Here is a 26,180-nt window from a genome sequence, read left to right on the forward strand (position 1 = left end):
CGGAAGTCAAACAACTATTGAACTCTAGCGACCTTTCAAACAGTACGTCTCTGCTCGTCGACTGTGTCCAATTCTTCATCGACGTCGAAAAAAATCATTTCTGTGATGCAGAGAATAATCGATTGATTACTTCTCGTGTTCTACAGCAGCTGATGACAAAGATATCGACCCCACAACTAATGGAACTTGTTTTTAATCTTGGCTTATCTACACTTTCTGACATCAAGCGATTCCCTCTCTGCATTGACTGGTATCGTAATGCTTGTCAACTCTTTTTTCAGCAAGACTTCGTCCATTTGGTTAACTCCGTGGGAGATGTAGTAAAGAAGATTTTTGATTGCCTTTTGTGGCTGAACGACGAACTTTGCTGGGAAAGCTTTAAAGTTCAAATTTGTAAATCCTTTCCTTCTGAGGAAGGAAATCTTTTTGTGCACTTTGTAATCAGCAATGAAGCCCTTCAAGAAACTCTTGTGGGAGCCCCTCTTGGTCTAAACGCTTTTAATCGCATCTTGGATCACTGGATAGAAGAGTCAAGTCCGAAAAAGAATCCACCAGCTGTCGACTGGAGTATGCCCCAAACTTCATTTCCTGCCTGTCCCGAAGTAGAAACATGTCTTCGTTCGTCGGAAGAAAGTATGACCTATTCAAAATTTCGTGGCATCAAAGAAGCTCGTCAGTTAGGCAAATTACTCGACAAATCAGGACCAAAAAATAGAGTCAGTGTTCATTCATCCGTTGGCGGACTTGGAAAAAATGCATTTTACGAAATAGAGAAGAAAACTTGTGATGATGAAATCTTGAAAACATTTCATGCCAGACAATCGGAGCTATGGCAAGTGGAAAAGTTGCGCATTGACCTACAAGAACGCGTCAAATCAATCAGTAAGACAGAAATACAACTCCCGCTGCCTGTTGATTTCAGTTTAGCTGTTTTACCGACGATGCCTACTGATCACATCACATCACACTTCACAGAAATCCTGCCCATGAATATGCAGAACGAGATGGGCATTCCGAATATCAAGGTCTGTTATTGTTGCCTCTTTTTCATTCGTTGTCATAGCAGTGAATTAATTTAAATGAATTACAAATTACGTTAATAAGTTTTTTTATGTGTTATCTTAAACTTGCATTTACTGCACATTTTAATAAATAGTACATGATTTTAAACATTTATCTAGGTCGAAAATGAAAAGGCTAGTGGGTGTCTTATTTTGTCTGCCGAGTCTGAGTTGTTCCCATCCGCCAGCGCAACTGACGTCGCCACTGAACATATTCAGGAAGAGAAAAGTGAAGAAAATCACGACTATCCTCCTTTGACGCCACCGAACGAAGCACCGTCGAGTGACTCGATTTCCTGTGGCATATTTCCTGGTGCAGGTCCTTCTATTGATTTTCAGGTAATTGCATTTACATTTTGTCGTCGATTCTTTTCTTTTGAAAAGGTTTAACGCTTTTTTTTTCTGTACTAACACGAATATTTTATTTGGCAGGATGGACACATGGTTTCCGTCGGTGACATACACCAGAAAAGTAGCTCAGAGTCCATTCATTCATTGCCAACTTACCTGCCTTCGGTCGCTGCCTTAAAGGAAGCTGCTAAGAAAGCTCGTGACTGGAACAGCCTTCTAGAGGTTTTACAGAAGTTGGAGTACAGCCCTTATCTTGAGGCGCTTGAAAGCTGGATGTCCAAAGCCAAACCGATTGCGATAAGATTGGATTCGCTTGACGAACTCGAAAATCAGATCGCCGCTGCCCACGCCTGGCGCGAAAGAACTGCAAAAACATTTTTACGAAAGAACTCATATTATTCCCTGATCGAAGTCCTTTCCCCGAAACTCGACGTATTAGGTATGGATTTTTTCAGAATCATTGAATACTTTTTTTCTGTTTTACTAAGGCAATTTTCAAAATTAGTTGAATCACGTTTCCGACGCCGTCGACCCAAAGAAGATCCCTTCAACCCAATCAACGTGACTCACGTAATCACCCTTGAGGCAGAGAAGAAGGAAGATCCTCGACTGATCGTTGAATCTTTCAAAGAGAGTGAAAACAACGAATTAACTAGCTTCAAGCGTATCCGAGTTCAAAACATTCAAGTAAAAATCTTAATTCATTTTACCATTATCGTAAACTAATTTTTTGTGTTTTACCTTTAGAAAAAAGTCCATGATGATCAAGGCCTTGCTCATTACTGTATATGCCAAGGCAAAGCCCAGGGAGGCATGATCGAATGCGCACTCTGCAAAGAATGGTTCCATCTTTCGTGTTTAAGGGGAGCGAAGCAACAAGGTCCAGGGGCCAAAAACAAGACAAATGGTGAAGACAATGCGATCAGCGGAATCAAAGATGGCCGTTACCTCTGTGGCTATTGTTGTCGTTCGAGACGGCCTCGTCTTGAAACGATCCTCTCGTTGCTGGAGTCTTTACAAAAACTTCCCGTTCGATTACACGAGGGTGAAGCTCTTCAGTGTCTCACCGAGAGGGCCATGAACTGGCAGGTGTGTTATTACATTGTTATAATCATCACTTCAAAAATGTAACCCAAATTTGTAATCTTGTTTTACTCAGGATCGAGCTCGTCAGCTGCTATCTACTGAAGAGTTAACAGCATGTCTGTCTCAGTTATCTACCATGTTGCAACGTGCTACTGACGCTTCTTCTCAGAAGAAAATGGATAGTAAGACTGGATCAAATGAGCTTCAAAAATTGTCGGTGAGCGGAGAGCACCGCGATTTCTTCAGTGGCAGCGAAGAGTCATAGGACAGCGAATGTACAGCTAGAGACAGCATTCCAGAAGTTGGCGAACAACCTCCAGCGCTCAGCAACTCAGAGCATGCGTATTCTTCTTTTTCAAGAGGTAAAAAACACGTTGAACAATCTACAAGATAATTTTACGTTTTTAACTAAATTTTGTTGTAATTTGAAAAAATCAGATGGCTCGGGTTGTATGACTTCTAACAAGAAGAATGTACGCAAATTTTCGTTAGTTCCTCGACAGCTAAACTCTTCCGTGTGGACTTCGCCATCAAACAATTCATCATCATGTTCACAGAATGTTCCTCTCATAACTCTGTCCTCTCAAACTGCTGCGAAACTCAAAGATCTCATCCTCGAGGGTGATTCACTCGAAGTGTCGCTCGACGAAACGATCCATATAGGAAGGATTCTTCAGGTATTAAAATTCTTCCCAAAGTAATTCAACAGTTGTGTGACATAAGTTGTTTTCATTCTTCACAGGCTATCAAGGCTCCCTCAGAACCTCCTGTGATGGCTCTTCTGTACTCCAAAGATGAAGAACAGGATTGTGAATCCAATGGAGATTCCTTCAGCAAAAAGAAAATGCAAGGCAAGAAGAGAAAGTTGGATCCGCCAGGGGATAAACAGACGCCAAGAGTAAGTCGTTGGATTCCGACAAATTCGTTTGTGAGTGTTATTTTAACAGTTTCTCTTTTGTTTTTAGGGTCCCAAAGGCAACAAGAACTCGAAAACGATGAAAGGAAATAAGAAACCAAGAATGATGGAGAAATCGGATGGGAAGAAAAGGCAATCAAACAATGAAGGTGAAAACCACGAAGATTGTGCGGCCGATCAATGTCTGAAGGTATTTCTGAAAATTGTGTGCTTTCGTTCAGAAGAATTAATGTTTTTGTTTTTAACATAGCCTAGAGGTAAGGCAGTCATTTGGGTGCAATGTGATGGAGGCTGTGAAATGTGGTTCCATTTGAGGTATTACTATTTTTATTAGGTCTTTATTGGTGGCCTAGAATCTACAAGTGTTGATTAATTTTCCAGGTGTGTCGGATTACAAGCAAGAGACGTCAAGGCCAACGAAGATTATATTTGTCGACGATGTGCTGTTAAAAACCCTCCTGCAGGCGATGATGACGTTGACAAGGATGAGCAAAATTAGGACAAAACTAACCGCCGCATTATCTCTTCACTCCTTGTTCACTCTGACGTGGTATGATTTATACATAGCCGCAGAACGCATACAAAATCTCCAACTGACCAATGTTGTATAAATGTCCATCGAGAAAAAGTATCCTTCATATCTTTTCACTATTATATTTTGGCCCAGGCTTGCTTTAAAAAATGAATTAATCACGATTCCGCCGGGATTCCAATTTCGTCCGCAAATAAGTATTTCGTTTTATTTTGTTTGTATCCTTATCTGATCAATGTCAGCGTATAGCGACAATTTAACTGTATTGTGTTTAGTCGAGAAATTCAGTAAATATACTAACGTCATCAAGAAATTGCTCATTTTGATAGTTGCTTATTTCGTTTTTAAGCTCAGTTATGTTAATATGTTCTGACATTCTAAACAACTCTGAACAATTATTCAATAGTTGCGAAATCTGCGATTGCCGGTCATCAGAGATCAGACTCGTCCTTCAATATGAGTCTGTAAATTTAAGTTCCTCGTCGATCAAGTGATGAGGTTTTTGCATTCCCACAGCGATATTAAATGAATAGGTAATCAAGATGATTATAAGTATATTTAAATAATATAATTAGGAAGTAAATAATAAGCAGGAAGTAATAGTAATTAGGATGTAAAAGTAAGTAAATCTCGAGGGTTAACTTTGTTAACCGCTAAAAAGTGTTAAAGGCCTTCGTCAAGGTGAGGATCAAAAATGAATTCGATTACGCAAAAGGTTTTATTCATCAGCCGACATGTATCTGGAGAGATCCTGCATTGAAAAAGGCTTTGTGTCTTGATTTTGATGGGGGGGCCACGGGAATCGCGAGTTGAAAGGAACTTTTAATGCATATTCTTGATTCAATCCTGCATATTCCGGCAGGGTACATTTGTTAGCCCGATCCATCATATTCCTATCCGACAAGCTTGGTAAAATTGCATTTCATTATTCAAATTAGGAGATGAAATAATTACATTACTCCAAAACAAATATAGGCAAGTGGCTGTTACCATCGACGGAAGCAGCTTCTGCGGAGGCACCCTCATCTCCGACGAGTGGGTCATGACCGCCGCACATTGCGCCGACGGAGCCAACCGCTTCACCCTTTTATTGGGCGCTCACGACCGAACGGTGGCCGAGCCATCGCAGTTGACCATCGAAACCACCGTTCACGCCACTCACCCCAACTGGAACCCCCCGATTCCACCCATCCTTCTTGAGGTGTGAGCTGATTTACTTCGACTTGGTGATAGGTAATGAGTTCTGCTCGTTGCGCCGAGAATACCTAGAGGAAAATAAAAGAACATCTTTTTTAATAGTGGAAGAAAATTACATTTTTTAAATTGGGTATACTCACTAAAAATCTGCAGCTGCTCGTCCCTTGGTCAATTGCACCAATAAGAGGTCCATATTTTCCAACCATTTTTTTTTTAATCAAAGTCTCAAGATCACTGTAATGTTGGAAAATAAACAAATTAACCACTTATTAAGGTCAAAGTATGCTTTTGGAGGGTGCTTGCAATGAATGGTGGAGACGGTCTGCTGAACGGGCCTTCAGATGAAGCTACTACTCCAGTCTTGTGAAATCACTGAAAGTATCATATTCCATTAAGAGATTGGAAGTGCGTGAAGAATATATCAGGCACCACATTGGTTATCATTAAGTTGGATCTAGAGAAAGCCAAATATTTGCCTGTTTTCAAACACAGACTATTTCATGTCACGAATAAGAAAGAGGCTTTGTGCTTTTTAGGGCAAACCGTAAACCGTTGGTTGATCGACGTACCCCATGGCCTATTCACAAACTTTCCTCAGTCGTATTAATTAGATAGAAAATAATCCAAAAATAATTCATTGCTCAACAACTCAATTGTATTCAATGCGCAATAAAATCAAACATAATCAAAAGAAAATCCAATCCGATGTGAAGGGGTGTTTAAATTAGCAGGCCAGTGACCGATGAAATCCATTCGGCAAAGTAAGAAACGCGGGCGAAAGCGGCGGGGTAGCCGACCTCGCATCCGGCGGAGGAGCCGAAACTGACGATGCCGACCTGGTTGTGTACGCCTCCGTTGACGAAGGTCAATGGGCCGCCAGAGTCGCCCTATGTCGAAACAGAAATTAAAATTTAAAATAAAAAAAAAAACCTTTTAAGCACAAAAATTAAGAAAAGATCTAAATCTTACGTTGCAAGAGCCGTGGCCGCCAGTAGTATCAACGCAGATGTTTCCGGGTGGGATGGTGCCGTAAGTCAATGCGCACTCTTCGTTGGAGATGCATGGAGCATCGACTTCACGCAGGACAGGTGAGATACCGGTGGCACCTAATAAGTAGAACGACAAAAATGTTAGAATTAAGAGATTATACGTTATTAAATGTAAAAGATGATTGATTTTGTTTTACCATCGGAAGGTTTGCCCCATCCGCTAATGTGGAGGATATCACCAACATGGTCGGGCTCGGAAGTGGGAGCCAAGCAGACGGGCTGGATTTCAGCTGCAATTTGAAGAATAAATGAAAATTAAAAATGTTCTTGAAATGGTATAAAAGTCGTTAATTGAATTTTACGTGTGAATTCAATGGGGGCGGGCAACTTGATCAAGGCGACGTCGTTGCGCAAGCGGATTGATCCAAAGTCGGGGTGGACGGTGTATTCGGTGGACCTGACTTCAACGCGGGTGGGTTCCTCGGCGGCGGTCAAACGGACATTGTGGGAGCCCAAGTAAATGTCGAAAAAGACAGCGGCATCGGCACAGTCTGATCAAGTGAAAGATGAAACATCCTTTTAATTTTTGGCATTTGATATTCCCGGTTTCTGCTCGTGTTAAAAGAAAAAGGAAATGAAATCGTAACTTACGGGCGGCAGTCAGAACCCACTCGTTGGAAATAAGAGAACCACCGCAGAAGTACTGGTCATCGATGAACAAAGCCACTTGCCTTTTGTTACATGATTAAATGAAATCATTAAAAAAATAATGTAATTAAACATTTGATATTCAATTGATTTACCATGGCAGAGAGTTTGGGACGGCCTCAGTTCCTCCAACAATACGGCCGCTTGTCACGTTAGCCTGTCCACAGAAGCCTGAAAACAAAATTGGTTAATTAGTTTAACTAATTTGTGATAAACGAAGAATTAGAAGTTACCGCGAGTGTTGACGGTGGCGGAGCGCTTGATGGGGACGAAGGAGTTGGTATTTTTCGATGGTAGACGTGGGTACAAGACCGAACGCGGTTGGTACTTGAACAAGTCCCTAGCAGCCGCCTAAAGATTAAATTTGAATCCATAATTAAAATCAGAAATAATTAAGGATGTAATATACTTTTGCTTACCTGAACGACGACGAACGCAACCAAGACAATAGCAAGGACCTTCATGTTGGGAATATTTAATGATGTCAAGAAATGCATTGATCTCGTTTTCGACCGTCCTTAAATACTTCCAATTTTGCCATTCCGTTCGTCCGAATTTTGTAGTTCAAGCCGAATGACGTCAAGATAACAGCATCAGCAGACATACGGATTTCAAGGTCCGGGACCAAAGTAATAATTTTCAATTTGTTTAAACTAATTTTTTGAAAATTATCTCTACGCGATCCGGGTGTCAATCAAACCCTGAAATAATGGGCAACCACGTATAGTGACACAGTTGTTGCATAAAGCCAGTACAGGATCCGGTTTCGTCTTTATAGGCCGTACGTATAAGGATATGGAAAACCCAAATTGTCTCATTGTAATATCAAACTATTATTGAAACATTATTTCTAAATCTCTTTATTTATATCAACCAACACCAGTTGTATTTCAACGCCAGGACATGCGGAGATAATTTACCTTTGTTTACCAATGTATGATCCCATGTAAAACTTGACGATCCATCTCATCACACTATAACGTTATTCAATATCCCTTTGTCCCTCAGAATAAACTTAATCATTTTTCTCTCTTCGATCATTAATGCGTGCTCAGGTTCGAAATTGGAATCGAGACCAAGACGAACGGCATCAGCAATTCAGGTGCAAAGTATACTAATTGCACCTGATTACTTTAGTATTTATAATTTATAATCAACGAAACATTAAATCCTTAAATAAAAGAATAAAGGAAACCAAAGCTTTTAAAACACAATTGACTTGAGCTATAGTTTATTGACGTTTCATTTTGGGGATCAAGCGCCAACAAGGATATTAAAAGAAAATAAGAAAACAAAAGAAAGAGAATGCAGAGCCAGTCAGAAATCGATTGGAAATTATTTAGATGATCAAGCCGGTGGTGTCGGAGATCCACTGGGTGTAGCTGGAAACGCGGGTGAATCCAGCGGGGAATCCCTCGGCGCATCCGGCGCGGGCGACGAAGCTGACGATGCCGACCTGGTTGTAGACGCCTCCGTTGATGAAGCTCAATGGGCCGCCAGAGTCTCCCTGTATCAAATTAATTTAATTTTCAAATTTAATTTGAGCGGGAAAATTTGAATTTACGTTGCAGGTTCCGTGTCCGCCGGTGGTGTCGATGCAGAGGATGTTGTCGGTGATGATGTCGCCGTAAACGGCGGCGCAGTCGGCGGTGTTGATGCCGGGGGCGGTCGCCTTCATGAGGACGTCGGAGATACCTTGCAAAACACCGTCGGCGGTCTTACCCCATCCGGAGGCCAAGAGGGTGTCGCCAACGTGAGTGGGCTCGGTGGCCGGTGCCAAGCAGATGGGCTGGATTTCGGCTGCGCAAATGAATTAAAATGATTAGTTTGAAGAACCTGTGCTATTTCAACTGATCTGATTTGATGAACTTACGGGTCAATTCGACGGGCGACGGCAAGCGGATAAGGGCGAGATCGTCGGCAAGGGTGACAGAATTGAATCCGGGGTGGACGGTGTAGGTGGATGTTGTAACGGCGACCTGGGACGGCTCAACGACGGTCCTGTCGTGATCGCCGAGGGTGATGAGGAATTGGCCGGCGCCATCAGCGCAGTGGGCGGCGGTCAAAACCCAGTCGGGCGAGATGAGCGAACCTCCGCAGAAGCCGGACCCATCGATAAGGACTGACACCTGCCTTTTGATTTTTCACAATAAAAGTTATAGCTGCTGACATTTATGCAAGTAGCGATAGGCAAATTGAATTCAAATTTATACCAGGGGAACTCATGGGGAATGGCCTCCTCTCCACCGACGATGCGGCTGGAATCGACTTTGGACTGTCCGCAGAATCCTGTTGAAATGCAAATAGAATATTAGGATCAAGAATAAACGTTTTGTCATGACGTGATTTGATTCCTTACCGCGGGTGTCGACGGTGTGGGCAACTTTGGTCGGGGTGAAGTAGCCAGGGCCTTGTGGGACCTGGGCACGGGGGAAAAGCTCATCCCTGGGGAAAATCTTCTTGTGGGGCATATTGACAGCCGCCTGTCAAACAAAAATGAATTTCCAATTTAATTACGCTTATAGAATTATAACAATTAAATCAACGTGTTTTTATTATACCTGGGCGACGACGGCCAAAGCCAAAACGACAGCCAAGAATTTCATGTTTGAAGTTAAGAAAGTCAAATAGGAGAACCACAAATTCGATCCTGAATCCAGTCCACTTTTATACATGTCCAGTTGAAGGCGGACTTGCTCAGGTGCGTTCATCGCTTCTGCTCATACATGTTCGATAACAATGATTGCTTATCTCCAGGATGTTTAATTATTAATCGAATGTCATTTGTGTGTAATGGACGTATGTATACAAGGGATCCATGGCTATGACGACAGCGCAATCCGTTATCGAATGTTTGCTCGGCCGACGTTCACGGTGCTCGCGTGAGATCCTGTCGAAATCTTAATGTAATTATTTTTGATTGAGTAAAATCTATTTCAGGCGAGGAAATCAATAAAACACTATAAAATCAAGAAAGCTAATGAACCTTGAATGAACCTAAATATGTTTTTTATGCGCCGTTGTAAAAGTTTATAAAAAAGGTCAGATACTACACAGCGGCGACTGGGTTCTTAATTGACCTATTGAAGTTTGCTACTCTACTTATAAAGATTGTGTAGAGAGAAGAATAGCAGTAATGAAATGAAATACATACCTACTTCAAGACAATAGGGAATAGGGATGCACTTCTTTATCTGTATGGTGATTTCATCATCTGATGGCTGCAGCACCATAACTTCAAACTGAAAGGGGTTGCCGACTCTTTTTCAATTGATCTAAGGGAAAAATTTCCCCGATTTTTCCTCTTTTCCCCAATTTTCCGCGATTTCCCATCGACTGAACCAGGGGAAAAAGAGTCGGTGACCCCTCGCACCATCAGATATAGATCAACTGGTGCGTGTAATCACCAGATGTGGTCTCAATTACCTTTTTTACTAACACAGACTAGCCTATTTCACGTCACGAATAAGAAAGAGGCTGTGCTTTAAAGGGTAAACCGTAAACCGTTGGTTGATCGACGTACTCTATCGCCTATTCACAAACTTTTCTCAGTCGTCGTATTAGATAGAAAATAATCCAAAAATAATTCATTGCTCAACATCAAAATTGTATTCAATGTGCAATAAAATCAAACATAATCAAAAGAAAATCCAATCCGATGTGAAGGGGTGTTTAAATTAGCAGGCCAGTGACCGATGAAATCCATTCGGCAAAGTAAGAAACGCGGGCGAAAGCGGCGGGGTAGCCGACCTCGCATCCGGCGGAGGAGCCGAAACTGACGATTCCGACCTGGTTGTGTACGCCTCCGTTGACGAAGGTCAATGGGCCGCCAGAGTCGCCCTATGTCGAAACCGAAATTAAAATTCAAAAAATTATAAAAACCTTTTAAGCACAAAAATTAAGAAAGATCTAAATCTTACGTTGCAAGAGCTGTGGCCGCCTGTAGTGTCGACGCAGATGTTTCCGGGTTGGATGGTGTTGCCGTAAGTCAATGCGCACTCTTCGTTGGAGATGCATGGAGCATCGACTTCACGCAGGACAGGTGAGATACCGGAGGCAGCTGATGAATAATAGAGCCATATTTATATAGGATTAGATTCAACACTGTTAATTATAAGAGACGATTTTTACCATCGGAAGGTTTGCCCCATCCGCTGATGTGGAGGATATCGTCGACATGGTCGGGCTCGGAAGTGGGAGCCAAGCAGACGGGCTGGATTTCAGCTGCAATGTGTTGAGCAACATGAAATTACATTTTTTTTCTAATTGGTATAAAAATAATGAATTGAATTCTTACGGGTGAATTCAATGGGGGCGGGCAACTTGATCAAGGCGACGTCATTGCGGATGCGGAGGGAAGCCCATTCAGGGTGGACGGTGTATTCGGTGGACCTGACCTCAACGCGGGTGGGTTCCTCGGCGGCGGTCAAACGGACATTGTGGGAGCCCAAGTAAATGTCGAAGAAGACAGCGGCATCGGCACAGTCTGATCAAGTGAAACGTGAAAGATGAGAACATCCTTTTAATTCTTGGCATTTGATTTTCCCGGTTTCTGGTGATAAAAGGAAATGAAATCGCAACTTACGGGCGGCAGTCAGAACCCACTCGTTGGAAATAAGAGAACCACCGCAGAAGTACTGGTCATCGATGAACAAAGCCACTTGCCTTTTATTACGATTAAAGGAAATAAATTTAAAAATAATGTAATAAAAAATTTGGCATTTAATTGATTTACCATGGGAGAGAGTTTGGGACAGCCTCAGTTCCTCCAACAATACGGCTGCTAGTTACGGTAGCCTGTCCACAGAAACCTGAAAAAATGTGTTAATTAGTTGAAGGAACTAATGTGTGATAAATTTCCCCTGAATAATCTGAGGTTTAATGCCTACCGCGAGTGTTGACGGTGGCGGAGCGCTTGATGGGGACGAAGGAGTTGGTATTTTTCGATGGTAGACGTGGGTACAAGACCGAACGAGGTTGGTACTTGGACAAGTCCCTAGCAGCCGCCTAAAGATTGAATTTGTATTCATAAGTAAAATTTGGAATAATTAATTAAGGATGTTATATACTTTAGCTTACCTGAGCGACGACGAATGCAACCAAGACAATAGCAAGGACCTTCATGTTGGGAATATTTAATGATGTCAAGATATGCATTGATCTCGTTTTCGACCGTCCTTAAATACTTCCAGTTTGTCATTCCGTTCGTTCAGTTTTTTAGTTCAAGCCGAATGACGTCAAGATAACAGCAGCAGACATAGGTATACGGAGTCGAAGGTCCGGGACCAAAGTAATTTTCAATTTGTCCAAACTAATTTTTGATAATTATCTCTATACGCGATCCGGGTGTCAATCAAACTCTGAAATAATGGGCACCACGTAGAGACACAATTGTTGCATCAAGCCAGTATGATCCGACTTTCGTCTTCAGGTACGTATATAAGGATAAGGAAAACCCAAATTGTCTTATTATTGTATAACAAAGGTCAGCTTCTACCGGGTGCCACCGCGTCACGTATTGCTTAATAATTATTCATGCGGTCACCTTATCGACTGGTATGTAATCAGTTCACTGAGTCCACGGGAACGTGCAGTGTTTAGTCCAGCCGTACGAGTATGGCGACATGGTGCGGTTGAACTTTTCGTCTAAGATTCTCATCTACTTCGTACGGAACAGAAAATTACTTTCGCTCATGATTAATGCGATTAATGTAACAGAGAAACACGCAGATTTTACGTATTTGACATCGGACGTGTAATATGTAAAATCACGTCCAGAGGCTGTATTAATAGTCTTTTGAGTGCTGCCAAGAAGGGACATCGGACATGCACATAGGAAGACCGGACGCAAGCCATTAGCCGTCCGGTTTAATCGTATTATTGGTATACTCATATTCGCCAATTGTCGGATTCTCTGGAAATAACCGTTGAACCCGATATTATCGATTACTTGATTTTCTCTGTTATTAATCAACGCTTTTTTTTTTAAATATTTGATTAACTTTTTCGCTTCTCTGGACTGCGCAATTATTTTATCCACTGTAAGGTGCCCTTCAATTTTATTGTTTCATTTCTTTGTTTCGAATTTCATGAATTTCTATAACGCAGTTGGCGTCATGTTAACGTCAGCTTCGTATAGTGACGGATCCTTTTTCCAGTTCTTGGAGGTTGAGTATACAAAAGACGTTCTACTTTGTCGTCTTGTAAGCGTTGGTTTTTCACACTTGGCTTTCGTTGGGTCTGATGTGCTTCGATCCTCTTCGTCAACATTTTTCAGCTCAAAACTCATTCTCCGTCTGACTCAAGAGGTAATGTTTATTCTTTTGCGTAGTATAATTAAGCTAATCTTATAATACAACTTATTGTTTCGTTATTACTGTATATGGCGCGTGAAGCTGGTTTCCTCTGCTGATGAGTGACTGATTTCGGCCAATTTAAAATGAAGTCAATTTTAATTTTTTTTTGTCCTTATCGGACTTGTACCATTCCTATCTGAGGCTGGGCCCTTGGCCTACGGAATATGCCAGTCTGGATGCAACGCAGTTGTTGTGGCTTGGTTAGTTATTAAATGTTATGACATCAAATTTAATTCTATTGTAAATAACATTTCTGCTATTCGATCGCATTTAGCTACGCCGGAGCCGGATTTACGTTCGGCACTCTTACGGCTGGCGCAGGAATTCCTGCCGCGATTGTGGGCTGCAATGCTGCCCTGGGAGTGTGTATGGCAGCATGCATTGCAGCTGGATTAGCTCCAACTCCTTAATAATCAGTTAGCATTCGAGAGCTATCAGCTTGTTTTGTGCTTTTGGTATAATTCAGATAATCGTAACGTATATAATCCTATTTCGTGTAATCTCATATCTTGTAAAATGGACAATTAGTTGGGACTGATACGAATTGTTGTTCATGTTCCGTATCTGTTTGCCCTTCAAACATACCCCGTGTTGAAATAAAACTGGATAGCTACTTTCTAACTGCTGCGAAACATTTCTTCTAATAATTGACATTCAGGTAAAGATTGATCAAATATTTTTCCGTTATGATTTCGCCTTGGAATTTATGAATTTAAAAATGGGTGTAAGACCGGTAAGAGTAAGACGCAAGAGCGATATGGAAATTTACGTTATATTTCGTGACGTAATATGGGGAAGAAAGATACTATTTACGAAGTCTTATTTGGGTGAACGTAATTTAATTCATCTGTGTCTGTTTCCATATTTTGTTTCGAATTTCTAACTCTGTAATTCTGCTGAGCCACTGCTGTACGGAGACCTCAATTTGTATTCCTAGAATTTTTCACAAAACAAATTTCGCCGACTGTTGAGCGTCAGATTAACGTTCAGTTTTCATGTGTGGAATCTCCTCTGTCAATCGGAATAATTTTTCAGAGGGTCTTTCAATTATTTTTTCATTCTGAATTTGTTGGAAATGTTATTGATAGAACTTATTCCATCAATATAATCAGCAAAAAAAGGGGAACTAAAATTGTTATTTTGCGATTTAAGCTTTCTTATTTACAAAGTATATAGACCTTGAAATCGTCATTCCAAGAAAATTCCTTGTAAATAACTCATTGGGCTAATGTGGTTATAGTGGCTTTCCGGCTTTTCCATACAGGTATGCAATTTTTTTACCAGAGGGAAAAGAAGGCCAAGTGACGTCATCAGCCGGGATGCAGATTTCCGTTGAGAACGAACGTGATTCTTTCTTTTGCCTGGAGAAACGACCTCACCAGAGGCAGAAATGGGAGGTCCTAGTGACAAAAGAGTTTGGTCGTCTTGTCGGGTTTTTCCTTTTTCCCGACTTTGTTTCTACCGCGTTTCCTCTACGCTTTCGCAAACGTCTGATGCCCACACATCTTTCAGTCAGTCGTTGGGTGTGAGCAAGTCAACACATATTATTGAAATCTAATTGTACCCTCCTTCAAAGGTAATTTTCTTAACAGAATCTATCTAAAAGACATTTGTGTTATCATGTGGGAATTTTCTCCAATAGTTTCCTGTAGGTTGTCACGGTAATTAACGCGAAGAGAAATTGTCTGTTATAAAATGGGCGTGATAGTCATCTTATTATTCTGCTTTGTTCTCTAATATCAAAATTTGATAATTATTTGACCGTTTAATTTTCTTCCCTGATTGCAATAGTTTAAAATAGCCTTTTTGAAATTTTATTCTTGAAGATAACAGCTGATTCTTGGCGAGCGGAAATGAAGCTATTTTCAACGCTATTTCTTCTATTTGGCCTTCTCCCGTTCGTGACTGTTGCTGGCCCTCTGGCATACGGAATTTGCCAGACTGGATGCAACACTCTCGTTGTGGCTTGGTTAGTTATTGAATAATAATTATATTAAATTTTTTATTTTTAAAGACATTTATTGTTGTTTATAGTAATCCAGATAAAAATAGTATAATTAAATAAATAGATAGGTATTCAAGTTACTACATAACAAATTAATTCTATTTTAAATCACATTTCTGCTGTTCGATTACATTTAGCTACGCAGCAGCCGGATTCACTTTCGGGACGGTTACTGCTGGTGCAGGAATACCCGCAGCCGTAATTGCTTGTAACGCAGGTCTTGGTGTTTGCATGGCAGCTTGTATTGCTGCCGGATTCGCACCGACTCCTTGATTAATTAATTACCTTTCACGATGTATTGATTTTTTTTGGTCGATTTTACCACCCCAATTTGTGGGTACGAAATGAAATAATTTTAAAACTATAAGTCTGTAATAAATAGTCTTCGTACGTCTTCATATTTCAATATTTTGAAATATTTATTTTGTATTAGGTTTATTATTCATTTCGTATTTCAAAAATGAGAGACAGATCATACATAGGTCACGGAAGGGTACAGCAAGAATGCTGGCGACAGTTGCCCATGTTAATTCTCTTATGGAGAGAATCAACCAGTGGTCTATATTTTCTGTGCTGTTTATTCCAACGGAAATATTGGGGAAAAAATAATTATATCGTGTGCTGCATGGGTATACCAATGGACCTCCTGGCATTCCTACTAGATCTTTGTCGACATAATCCAATTATGTATCGAACCCGCTATGTTATACCGAAACTTTGCTATGCTCTATCCACCACTGTGATAATACGTCCTTCGTCCAAATCCAAATCCTAAATCCTAAGTCCCACGAAGAGCACCCTTGTCGGAGGATGAAATGCCTTTCGATTTGGCGCCTTAACCCACTCAGCCACACGACATCTAACATTATTTCAATGTTAGCCTATATACTATATACATACCATATTTTTCATTGCTCGTGATGAAAATAGAGCTTTTCTTCTTGTGTAGTTAGGCAAATAGAGTAAGGATAAATAAGTAGGTTAATTTACTAAGTTGTCTGTTAATTTTTATTTTTTATTGTTAGAAACAAATTGGGACTTTTTTTTTATGTAGTCGAGCTATCAAATTTACCTAAGCATGCGGTTCAAATCCTTGCGAATGCTAAACTTTTTTTCAATTCTAATTGGTATTTAATGATTATCCATGATTATTTTTCATGGTTTATTTTCTTTCAGATTATGAAAATAGAATTTGTGTTTATTATATGGCCTAAATACTTTAAAATTTCGTTATGATATCATAACACGAGGGGTTATCCACTCCCTCTTGTGGTCTACTATAAGCATAAGGGGGAATTAAGGTTGTTATTTTTCGATTTTACAGATGTTACATGCACTTTAGGACTATCGCATTTGTAGTAATAAAAAGCTATCCAATATCATTTCAAGAAAATTCTATGTGAATCGCACAATCGCACATAAGCCTAATGTTGGATTAGTGGCTTTCCGGCTTTTCCATACTGCTTCCTACTTGCTATCGCTGATATCAGAACTCTGGTATGCAATTTTTACCAGAAGGAAAATAAGGCCAACTGTCAAGTGACGTCACCAGCTGTGATGCAGATTTTGCCTGAAGAAACGACCTCGCCGGAGGCAGAAATGGGAGGTGGCCTGTCGGGTTTTTCCTTTTTCCTGGCAACTTTGTCCCCCCCCCCCCCGTTTCCTCTATGCTATTTGTAACGTCTGCTGCCCACGGCGGCACTGCCCCAGCCCCACGCAATCACGCATCTGTTAGATTTTAGTCAGTCCATGTCAGTCGTAGTTGTTGGGTGTGCAAGTCAACACATATTATTGAAATCTAATTGTACTCTCCTCTAAGGTAATTTTCCTAACATAATCTATCTAAAACAGATCCGTGTTATCATGTGGGATTGTGGGAATTTTCTCCAATCGTTTCTTGTAAGTTGAGACGGTAGTTAACGCGATAATAGGTGCTGTCAAATGAAGAGAAATTTTCAGTTAAAAAATGGCCATGATAGCACGAGTATGAGTCTCTCACTCTCTCCATACCCACAGTGGTGATAGTAATCTTATTCTGCTTTGTTATCTAATATCAATTTGTGATAATTATTTGACCATTCAATTGTCTTCCCTGATTGCAATAGATAATAGCATTTTCGAAATTTTATTCTGCAGTGTCTTATTCTTGAAGATAACAGCTGATTCTTGACGAGCGGAAATGAAGCTATTTTCAACGCTGTTTCTTCTATTTGGCCTTCTCCCGTTCGCGACTGTTGCTGGCCCTCTAGCTTACGGAATTTGCCAATCTGGATGCAACGCAGTTGTTGTGGCTTGGTTAGTTATTAAATGTTATTACTTCTAAAGTTACTTCCATTATCAATAACATTTCTGCTGTTCGATCGCATTTAGCTACGCTGCAGGTGGATTTACTTTTGGAACTGTGACTGCTGGTGCAGGGATACCCGCAGCCATAATTGCTTGTAATGCAGGTCTTGGTGTTTGTATGGCAGCTTGTATTGCTGCCGGATTCGCACCGACTCCTTGATTAATTAATTACCTTTCACGATGTATTGATTTTTTGGGTCGATTTCACTACGGAAATTTTTACTTGATAGCTTGTTCCCACCAGCGTTCTCACGTGTGTCCGTGAAGTAGTGACTTGTCATTGACATTGATACACTGTTTAATACGTGAACCGTGACACTATTGTATTGCATAATTAATTTGAATTTTTGTGTACGAACGAATGAAATAATTTTACAGCTGCAACAATAGTTTTCGAATTTTATTTTTTTTACCAAACACTCAAACAGGTATATTTTTAGATACAAAATGAGATTAACATGTTAACATGAAAATGAATACATGATGAGAGAAAGAAAGAAAAAAATTCTGAGCTTTCCTTTTTTTATGCGCATTTTTAAATTTTTTCAATACATGCAAATGCAACATTTTTATACATGGCAACATGGTCCTAAAAGAAATGGCGCGCGTTACAGCACTTCGACCACCAGACAGTTAGACGTAGTCTGTTCTGTGGTTGAGAATTGAGATTAAATAGGAAAACAATTATTGTGCATCATTCTCAGACAATAACAAAAAGAAATATGTCAGCTTCTAATGAAAGGTGCTGCTTTGTTGATAAGAAATTATTAACGAAAGCTGTGAATTTTGAAAACCAAGGTAGTTTGGTTGATTTTGCATATGGAGAACAATTGCCAGTGGAACAATTCACTTTGAACATTATAGCTGTTAAAGAACTTGACAAAGATGTCAAGATACCAGTTTCTTTTAAGGTAAGAAAAAAAAATGATATTTTAGCAACTGGAACCCTATTTCTTACTGCTTATTTCATCTAGAATATCGGGAGGCTGAAAGAGGTTGCAAATAAATCAACAGCTGGCAGTGCGAGATACAACATACATGTTGATCCTTCTGAAAGACACGAGTGGGAGATCAGTGCATCAGCATTATGTGATCCAACCTTTGATGGCCTCGGTTTATCATCCTTGATCAGCTGCTTCTTACGACTGCCCACTAAACTGATGAATGTCAAAGTACAGATTCAAAAACTTATGCTTCACAAACATGGTGGTCAATCGTGCAACAAAATCAAAAACCCTGGTTGCTGTGGTGTTGATGGTAAATTTGGTACTGCGATCCTTCAAGTGCCAGTTGAAGGAGGGCACCAAGGTGGGTGTTTAAGTGTCGAATATAAAGGAAGAAATCAAGCTTTTGAAAACCATGCAAGAAGTGACAGCAACTTTTACATCACTACCTTTTTCGACTGTTGCGAACATTTTATGGAACCCGTCACGCAAGGATACCAATTAACCCTCGTCTTTGATCTCATTTGGACAAATGCCAATATCAGAATTCCCCAAGATTTTCCTGTGTTTCTTACCTCTCTGAAACAAGTTAGAGAAGTACTGAAATCGTGTCTGATTCAAGTCAAGCAGGAAGACTCCCTGGATTCGAAAGATAGTGAACTAGAAGATTCCGAGTCTGAAGAGATCGAACTTTCTGCTCATAACACACACGATTTCCTGTACTCAGAGAAGGAACTGAAAGAAAATATTTTTTTCTTCGTTCTACACGACAAATACGATATCGATAATTTTGCATTTGAATTCCTTTGCAGCCAAGATAGAAAAGCGGCCGAACTACTCAAAAGCTGCGGTTTCCTCGATGTTCACCTGGCGATGGCCACAAATTCAATTCAACAGATTTACGACAAAGATTCTGTCGACTTCAATTCAATTGAAAAATTGCGCTGGATAGATTCTGATGATGTGGTTAGAAACTTAAGCATCGAATTGAAATCGAACGAGCATTTTGTTGGACGGATTGAAGATCGTTTTTCATCGAGTAGGACCAAACTGGATCAAGATAAGAAAATGGAAAATCGAGGAGAAAACAGTGAACATCACGGAGTACTTGTAATTTGGCCCAAACATCATTCTTTCCAGATGTACTGCCGATATGGTCTCCAGTCACTTCTCATCCGGATGAGCAAATCATTGGTGTCAGCGCCCAACTGGAAGGAAGAAACGCGACAACAAGTCAAAAACGAATTACGGCAGCTTATTTCGTTTTGTTGCGCCGAACCTGAAAAAGTGTGGACGTTGGCTGGAATGGAAAATGGTGAACTGACGTTAAGATTGTTCCGTTTCTGCATCACCCTGAGGGCTCGTGAAGAGGGCATCGATCTCTTGAACCTTGTCTGCTCCAATTTTTATGAAGAGTCCCACGACATTGAGAAGTTTGAAGGAATTCAAACCGAGGAAGTTGCTCAGACAATTGCGGAATTCCTGTGTGCCGATTTTGTGCGCCAAGTCAGTGGTAAGCCTTTGTTTCTTCATTATGTGAATTTGGGATATTTTACTGTACATTTATTTTATTTTTAGATCGGGACGATGTCGCTGAATTAATTAAGCGAATTATCTCTTCGAGCCGGATTATTGCCAAACAGTTAATCCCGATTGTCAAGCTGGGAAAATGTTTTCTTGATTTCAATTTCAAGGAAGGAGCTATAATGATTGGAGAGGCTGTATCTTCCTCATTCACTAATATCGACTTGCTTAAAGCTTCACAAGTATGTAATAATATCATTTCATGTCATATAATTTCGTTTGAATCATATTATATTTCGCAGTCAAAGCAGTCCCATGTAGAATCCTATATGGACATGATTGTGGCGTTGGAGATGAATCCTGAAACCGCCAGCAGAGAGAGGATCGCCTCATTTTTTCTTTTCTTTTCCAAGCTACAGCTATCCATGCAGTGTCGATTTTTTCTCGATTTTGAAACCAGATTCTGCTCACATTCGAAGAAGCACCCGTCCTGTCAACCCATTCTATATGGTTTATGCCAGAAGATTTTGGCGATTACTTGCAACATTTACGCGCCGTCCGTCAAGTGTTTCGCCGTGGACTTGGTGAGCTGTTTTCTTCGGCTTGGAAATGGCCAATGGCTTGAAACTGTCATCTCTAATGTGTGCCGAGAGCCAACTGTATCGGAAAGCCAGACATTTATCCTGATGAAGAAGGATTTGATCGAAAAATTGATTACTTCGCCCGTCATCTATCAGTTGGCTACCACTTCTGAACTGGGCCAGTCCGTCATGATTCCTATTATCTGCGGATCATTTTTGCCTCTTGTGGAGGAGAAGTCAACCGCCATGCCACGCCGAGAAGTGATCCTGGAAATGGTGAGGTGGCTCCAGTCAGGCGACGAGTCCCAAACGCATACGCTTCTTCAGCATGTCTGTGTTAATGAAATATGGGCCCATCAGGAAAAGCAGAAGCTATTCCGAATGCTCATTTCAACGTCTGACATATGGGCGAATTTGAATTCCAGTTCGAAGTTGATGGTATTGAAAACTTGTAGTGATCTCGTTTTGTTGGGGATCTCGGAAGTCAAACAACTATTGAACTCTAGCGACCTTTCAAACAGTACGTCTCTGCTCGTCGACTGTGTCCAATTCTTCATCGACGTCGAAAAAAATCATTTCTGTGATGCAGAGAATAATCGATTGATTACTTCTCGTGTTCTACAGCAGCTGATGACAAAGATATCGACCCCACAACTAATGGAACTTGTTTTTAATCTTGGCTTATCTACACTTTCTGACATCAAGCGATTCCCTCTCTGCATTGACTGGTATCGTAATGCTTGTCAACTCTTTTTTCAGCAAGACTTCGTCCATTTGGTTAACTCCGTGGGAGATGTAGTAAAGAAGATTTTTGATTGCCTTTTGTGGCTGAACGACGAACTTTGCTGGGAAAGCTTTAAAGTTCAAATTTGTAAATCCTTTCCTTCTGAGGAAGGAAATCTTTTTGTGCACTTTGTAATCAGCAATGAAGCCCTTCAAGAAACTCTTGTGGGAGCCCCTCTTGGTCTAAACGCTTTTAATCGCATCTTGGATCACTGGATAGAAGAGTCAAGTCCGAAAAAGAATCCACCAGCTGTCGACTGGAGTATGCCCCAAACTTCATTTCCTGCCTGTCCCGAAGTAGAAACATGTCTTCGTTCGTCGGAAGAAAGTATGACCTATTCAAAATTTCGTGGCATCAAAGAAGCTCGTCAGTTAGGCAAATTACTCGACAAATCAGGACCAAAAAATAGAGTCAGTGTTCATTCATCCGTTGGCGGACTTGGAAAAAATGCATTTTACGAAATAGAGAAGAAAACTTGTGATGATGAAATCTTGAAAACATTTCATGCCAGACAATCGGAGCTATGGCAAGTGGAAAAGTTGCGCATTGACCTACAAGAACGCGTCAAATCAATCAGTAAGACAGAAATACAACTCCCGCTGCCTGTTGATTTCAGTTTAGCTGTTTTACCGACGATGCCTACTGATCACATCACATCACACTTCACAGAAATCCTGCCCATGAATATGCAGAACGAGATGGGCATTCCGAATATCAAGGTCTGTTATTGTTGCCTCTTTTTCATTCGTTGTCATAGCAGTGAATTAATTTAAATGAATTACAAATTACGTTAATAAGTTTTTTTATGTGTTATCTTAAACTTGCATTTACTGCACATTTTAATAAATAGTACATGATTTTAAACATTTATCTAGGTCGAAAATGAAAAGGCTAGTGGGTGTCTTATTTTGTCTGCCGAGTCTGAGTTGTTCCCATCCGCCAGCGCAACTGACGTCGCCACTGAACATATTCAGGAAGAGAAAAGTGAAGAAAATCACGACTATCCTCCTTTGACGCCACCGAACGAAGCACCGTCGAGTGACTCGATTTCCTGTGGCATATTTCCTGGTGCAGGTCCTTCTATTGATTTTCAGGTAATTGCATTTACATTTTGTCGTCGATTCTTTTCTTTTGAAAAGGTTTAACGCTTTTTTTTTCTGTACTAACACGAATATTTTATTTGGCAGGATGGACACATGGTTTCCGTCGGTGACATACACCAGAAAAGTAGCTCAGAGTCCATTCATTCATTGCCAACTTACCTGCCTTCGGTCGCTGCCTTAAAGGAAGCTGCTAAGAAAGCTCGTGACTGGAACAGCCTTCTAGAGGTTTTACAGAAGTTGGAGTACAGCCCTTATCTTGAGGCGCTTGAAAGCTGGATGTCCAAAGCCAAACCGATTGCGATAAGATTGGATTCGCTTGACGAACTCGAAAATCAGATCGCCGCTGCCCACGCCTGGCGCGAAAGAACTGCAAAAACATTTTTACGAAAGAACTCATATTATTCCCTGATCGAAGTCCTTTCCCCGAAACTCGACGTATTAGGTATGGATTTTTTCAGAATCATTGAATACTTTTTTTCTGTTTTACTAAGGCAATTTTCAAAATTAGTTGAATCACGTTTCCGACGCCGTCGACCCAAAGAAGATCCCTTCAACCCAATCAACGTGACTCACGTAATCACCCTTGAGGCAGAGAAGAAGGAAGATCCTCGACTGATCGTTGAATCTTTCAAAGAGAGTGAAAACAACGAATTAACTAGCTTCAAGCGTATCCGAGTTCAAAACATTCAAGTAAAAATCTTAATTCATTTTACCATTATCGTAAACTAATTTTTTGTGTTTTACCTTTAGAAAAAAGTCCATGATGATCAAGGCCTTGCTCATTACTGTATATGCCAAGGCAAAGCCCAGGGAGGCATGATCGAATGCGCACTCTGCAAAGAATGGTTCCATCTTTCGTGTTTAAGGGGAGCGAAGCAACAAGGTCCAGGGGCCAAAAACAAGACAAATGGTGAAGACAATGCGATCAGCGGAATCAAAGATGGCCGTTACCTCTGTGGCTATTGTTGTCGTTCGAGACGGCCTCGTCTTGAAACGATCCTCTCGTTGCTGGAGTCTTTACAAAAACTTCCCGTTCGATTACACGAGGGTGAAGCTCTTCAGTGTCTCACCGAGAGGGCCATGAACTGGCAGGTGTGTTATTACATTGTTATAATCATCACTTCAAAAATGTAACCCAAATTTGTAATCTTGTTTTACTCAGGATCGAGCTCGTCAGCTGCTATCTACTGAAGAGTTAACAGCATGTCTGTCTCAGTTATCTACCATGTTGCAACGTGCTACTGACGCTTCTTCTCAGAAGAAAATGGATAGTAAGACTGGATCAAATGAGCTTCAAAAATTGTCGGTGAGCGGAGAGCACCGCGATTTCTTCAGTGGCAGCGAAGAGTCATAGGACAGCGAATGTACAGCTAGAGACAGCATTCCAGAAGTTGGCGAACAACCTCCAGCGCTCAGCAACTCAGAGCATGCGTATTCTTCTTTTTCAAGAGGTAAAAAACACGTTGAACAATCTACAAGATAATTTTACGTTTTTAACTAAATTTTGTTGTAATTTGAAAAAATCAGATGGCTCGGGTTGTATGACTTCTAACAAGAAGAATGTACGCAAATTTTCGTTAGTTCCTCGACAGCTAAACTCTTCCGTGTGGACTTCGCCATCAAACAATTCATCATCATGTTCACAGAATGTTCCTCTCATAACTCTGTCCTCTCAAACTGCTGCGAAACTCAAAGATCTCATCCTCGAGGGTGATTCACTCGAAGTGTCGCTCGACGAAACGATCCATATAGGAAGGATTCTTCAGGTATTAAAATTCTTCCCAAAGTAATTCAACAGTTGTGTGACATAAGTTGTTTTCATTCTTCACAGGCTATCAAGGCTCCCTCAGAACCTCCTGTGATGGCTCTTCTGTACTCCAAAGATGAAGAACAGGATTGTGAATCCAATGGAGATTCCTTCAGCAAAAAGAAAATGCAAGGCAAGAAGAGAAAGTTGGATCCGCCAGGGGATAAACAGACGCCAAGAGTAAGTCGTTGGATTCCGACAAATTCGTTTGTGAGTGTTATTTTAACAGTTTCTCTTTTGTTTTTAGGGTCCCAAAGGCAACAAGAACTCGAAAACGATGAAAGGAAATAAGAAACCAAGAATGATGGAGAAATCGGATGGGAAGAAAAGGCAATCAAACAATGAAGGTGAAAACCACGAAGATTGTGCGGCCGATCAATGTCTGAAGGTATTTCTGAAAATTGTGTGCTTTCGTTCAGAAGAATTAATGTTTTTGTTTTTAACATAGCCTAGAGGTAAGGCAGTCATTTGGGTGCAATGTGATGGAGGCTGTGAAATGTGGTTCCATTTGAGGTATTACTATTTTTATTAGGTCTTTATTGGTGGCCTAGAATCTACAAGTGTTGATTAATTTTCCAGGTGTGTCGGATTACAAGCAAGAGACGTCAAGGCCAACGAAGATTATATTTGTCGACGATGTGCTGTTAAAAACCCTCCTGCAGGCGATGATGACGTTGACAAGGATGAGCAAAATTAGGACAAAACTAACCGCCGCATTATCTCTTCACTCCTTGTTCACTCTGACGTGGTATGATTTATACATAGCCGCAGAACGCATACAAAATCTCCAACTGACCAATGTTGTATAAATGTCCATCGAGAAAAAGTATCCTTCATATCTTTTCACTATTATATTTTGGCCCAGGCTTGCTTTAAAAAATGAATTAATCACGATTCCGCCGGGATTCCAATTTCGTCCGCAAATAAGTATTTCGTTTTATTTTGTTTGTATCCTTATCTGATCAATGTCAGCGTATAGCGACAATTTAACTGTATTGTGTTTAGTCGAGAAATTCAGTAAATATACTAACGTCATCAAGAAATTGCTCATTTTGATAGTTGCTTATTTCGTTTTTAAGCTCAGTTATGTTAATATGTTCTGACATTCTAAACAACTCTGAACAATTATTCAATAGTTGCGAAATCTGCGATTGCCGGTCATCAGAGATCAGACTCGTCCTTCAATATGAGTCTGTAAATTTAAGTTCCTCGTCGATCAAGTGATGAGGTTTTTGCATTCCCACAGCGATATTAAATGAATAGGTAATCAAGATGATTATAAGTATATTTAAATAATATAATTAGGAAGTAAATAATAAGCAGGAAGTAATAGTAATTAGGATGTAAAAGTAAGTAAATCTCGAGGGTTAACTTTGTTAACCGCTAAAAAGTGTTAAAGGCCTTCGTCAAGGTGAGGATCAAAAATGAATTCGATTACGCAAAAGGTTTTATTCATCAGCCGACATGTATCTGGAGAGATCCTGCATTGAAAAAGGCTTTGTGTCTTGATTTTGATGGGGGGGCCACGGGAATCGCGAGTTGAAAGGAACTTTTAATGCATATTCTTGATTCAATCCTGCATATTCCGGCAGGGTACATTTGTTAGCCCGATCCATCATATTCCTATCCGACAAGCTTGGTAAAATTGCATTTCATTATTCAAATTAGGAGATGAAATAATTACATTACTCCAAAACAAATATAGGCAAGTGGCTGTTACCATCGACGGAAGCAGCTTCTGCGGAGGCACCCTCATCTCCGACGAGTGGGTCATGACCGCCGCACATTGCGCCGACGGAGCCAACCGCTTCACCCTTTTATTGGGCGCTCACGACCGAACGGTGGCCGAGCCATCGCAGTTGACCATCGAAACCACCGTTCACGCCACTC

The 26,180-nt window shown here is 40.7% G+C and overlaps 7 protein-coding genes across 9 annotated transcripts in view; 3 read left to right on the forward strand and 4 right to left on the reverse strand.

Moving 5' to 3' along the window:
- Positions 1–5,472, reverse strand: part of LOC124336163 (glycerol kinase-like) — a 25,187-nt gene extending 19,715 nt beyond the window's left edge. Inside the window, exons 1-2 of the mRNA XM_046789862.1 lie at positions 5,284–5,472; positions 5,134–5,211 (exon numbers count right to left, since the gene is read on the reverse strand). Coding sequence (XP_046645818.1) covers positions 5,134–5,211; positions 5,284–5,349 — 144 coding nt within the window. The 5' untranslated portion in view covers positions 5,350–5,472. The remainder of the gene's footprint in view (positions 1–5,133; positions 5,212–5,283) is intronic.
- The window catches only part of LOC124336347 (brachyurin-like), an 18,000-nt gene extending 10,653 nt beyond the window's left edge, over positions 1–7,347 (reverse strand). Inside the window, exons 1-8 of one of the 2 annotated variants that reach the window (XM_046790116.1) lie at positions 7,260–7,324; positions 7,074–7,191; positions 6,936–7,011; positions 6,784–6,863; positions 6,495–6,683; positions 6,330–6,422; positions 6,113–6,249; positions 5,777–6,030 (exon numbers count right to left, since the gene is read on the reverse strand). In XM_046790116.1, coding sequence (XP_046646072.1) covers positions 5,863–6,030; positions 6,113–6,249; positions 6,330–6,422; positions 6,495–6,683; positions 6,784–6,863; positions 6,936–7,011; positions 7,074–7,191; positions 7,260–7,304 — 906 coding nt within the window. In that variant the 5' untranslated portion in view covers positions 7,305–7,324 and the 3' untranslated portion in view covers positions 5,777–5,862. Of the gene's footprint in view, positions 1–5,776; positions 6,031–6,112; positions 6,250–6,329; positions 6,423–6,494; positions 6,684–6,783; positions 6,864–6,935; positions 7,012–7,073; positions 7,192–7,259 lie in introns of those variants that run through there. The other variant, XM_046790115.1, reaches the window with a different exon arrangement.
- LOC124336387 (calcium uniporter protein, mitochondrial-like) overlaps positions 1–26,180 on the forward strand; it is an 878,707-nt gene that overhangs the window by 612,172 nt on the left and 240,355 nt on the right. The gene's annotated exons all lie outside the window — the stretch shown is intronic.
- On the reverse strand, positions 5,777–12,051 carry LOC124336349 (brachyurin-like). 2 transcript variants are annotated; one of them, XM_046790122.1, is made up of 9 exons: positions 11,920–12,051; positions 11,730–11,847; positions 11,576–11,651; positions 11,426–11,505; positions 11,138–11,326; positions 10,972–11,064; positions 10,761–10,900; positions 10,465–10,680; positions 5,777–5,817 (listed from the first exon to the last, which is right to left on the reverse strand). In XM_046790122.1, the coding sequence occupies exons 1-8, from the start codon at positions 11,995–11,997 to the stop codon at positions 10,513–10,515; spliced, it is 942 nt and encodes a 313-aa protein (XP_046646078.1). In that variant the 5' UTR covers positions 11,998–12,051; the 3' UTR covers positions 5,777–5,817; positions 10,465–10,512. The 2 variants fall into 2 exon arrangements, with proteins under 2 accessions (XP_046646078.1, XP_046646077.1); XM_046790121.1 differs by lacking the exon at positions 5,777–5,817 and having other exon boundaries at positions 10,435–10,680.
- LOC124336333 (brachyurin-like) lies at positions 8,059–9,527 on the reverse strand. Its single transcript, XM_046790103.1, has 6 exons — positions 9,402–9,527; positions 9,200–9,323; positions 9,054–9,129; positions 8,714–8,973; positions 8,405–8,640; positions 8,059–8,347 (listed from the first exon to the last, which is right to left on the reverse strand). Exons 1-6 carry the CDS (start codon positions 9,513–9,515, stop codon positions 8,180–8,182), a joined length of 978 nt encoding a protein of 325 aa, XP_046646059.1. The 5' UTR covers positions 9,516–9,527; the 3' UTR covers positions 8,059–8,179.
- Positions 18,204–23,884, forward strand: LOC124336681. Its single transcript, XM_046790467.1, has 9 exons — positions 18,204–18,458; positions 18,522–20,004; positions 20,070–20,257; positions 20,318–22,099; positions 22,256–22,474; positions 22,568–22,925; positions 22,992–23,173; positions 23,234–23,575; positions 23,646–23,884. Exons 1-9 carry the CDS (start codon positions 18,270–18,272, stop codon positions 23,835–23,837), a joined length of 4,935 nt encoding a protein of 1,644 aa, XP_046646423.1. The 5' UTR covers positions 18,204–18,269; the 3' UTR covers positions 23,838–23,884.
- On the forward strand, positions 23,871–25,045 carry LOC124336433 (lysine-specific demethylase 5A-like). Its single transcript, XM_046790241.1, has 6 exons — positions 23,871–23,934; positions 24,011–24,249; positions 24,315–24,470; positions 24,538–24,678; positions 24,739–24,803; positions 24,870–25,045. The coding sequence occupies exons 2-6, from the start codon at positions 24,025–24,027 to the stop codon at positions 24,985–24,987; spliced, it is 705 nt and encodes a 234-aa protein (XP_046646197.1). The 5' UTR covers positions 23,871–23,934; positions 24,011–24,024; the 3' UTR covers positions 24,988–25,045.

Source organism: Daphnia pulicaria, chromosome 4, assembly GCF_021234035.1.
Source record: "Daphnia pulicaria isolate SC F1-1A chromosome 4, SC_F0-13Bv2, whole genome shotgun sequence".
Taxonomy (NCBI): Eukaryota; Metazoa; Arthropoda; class Branchiopoda; order Diplostraca; family Daphniidae; genus Daphnia; species Daphnia pulicaria.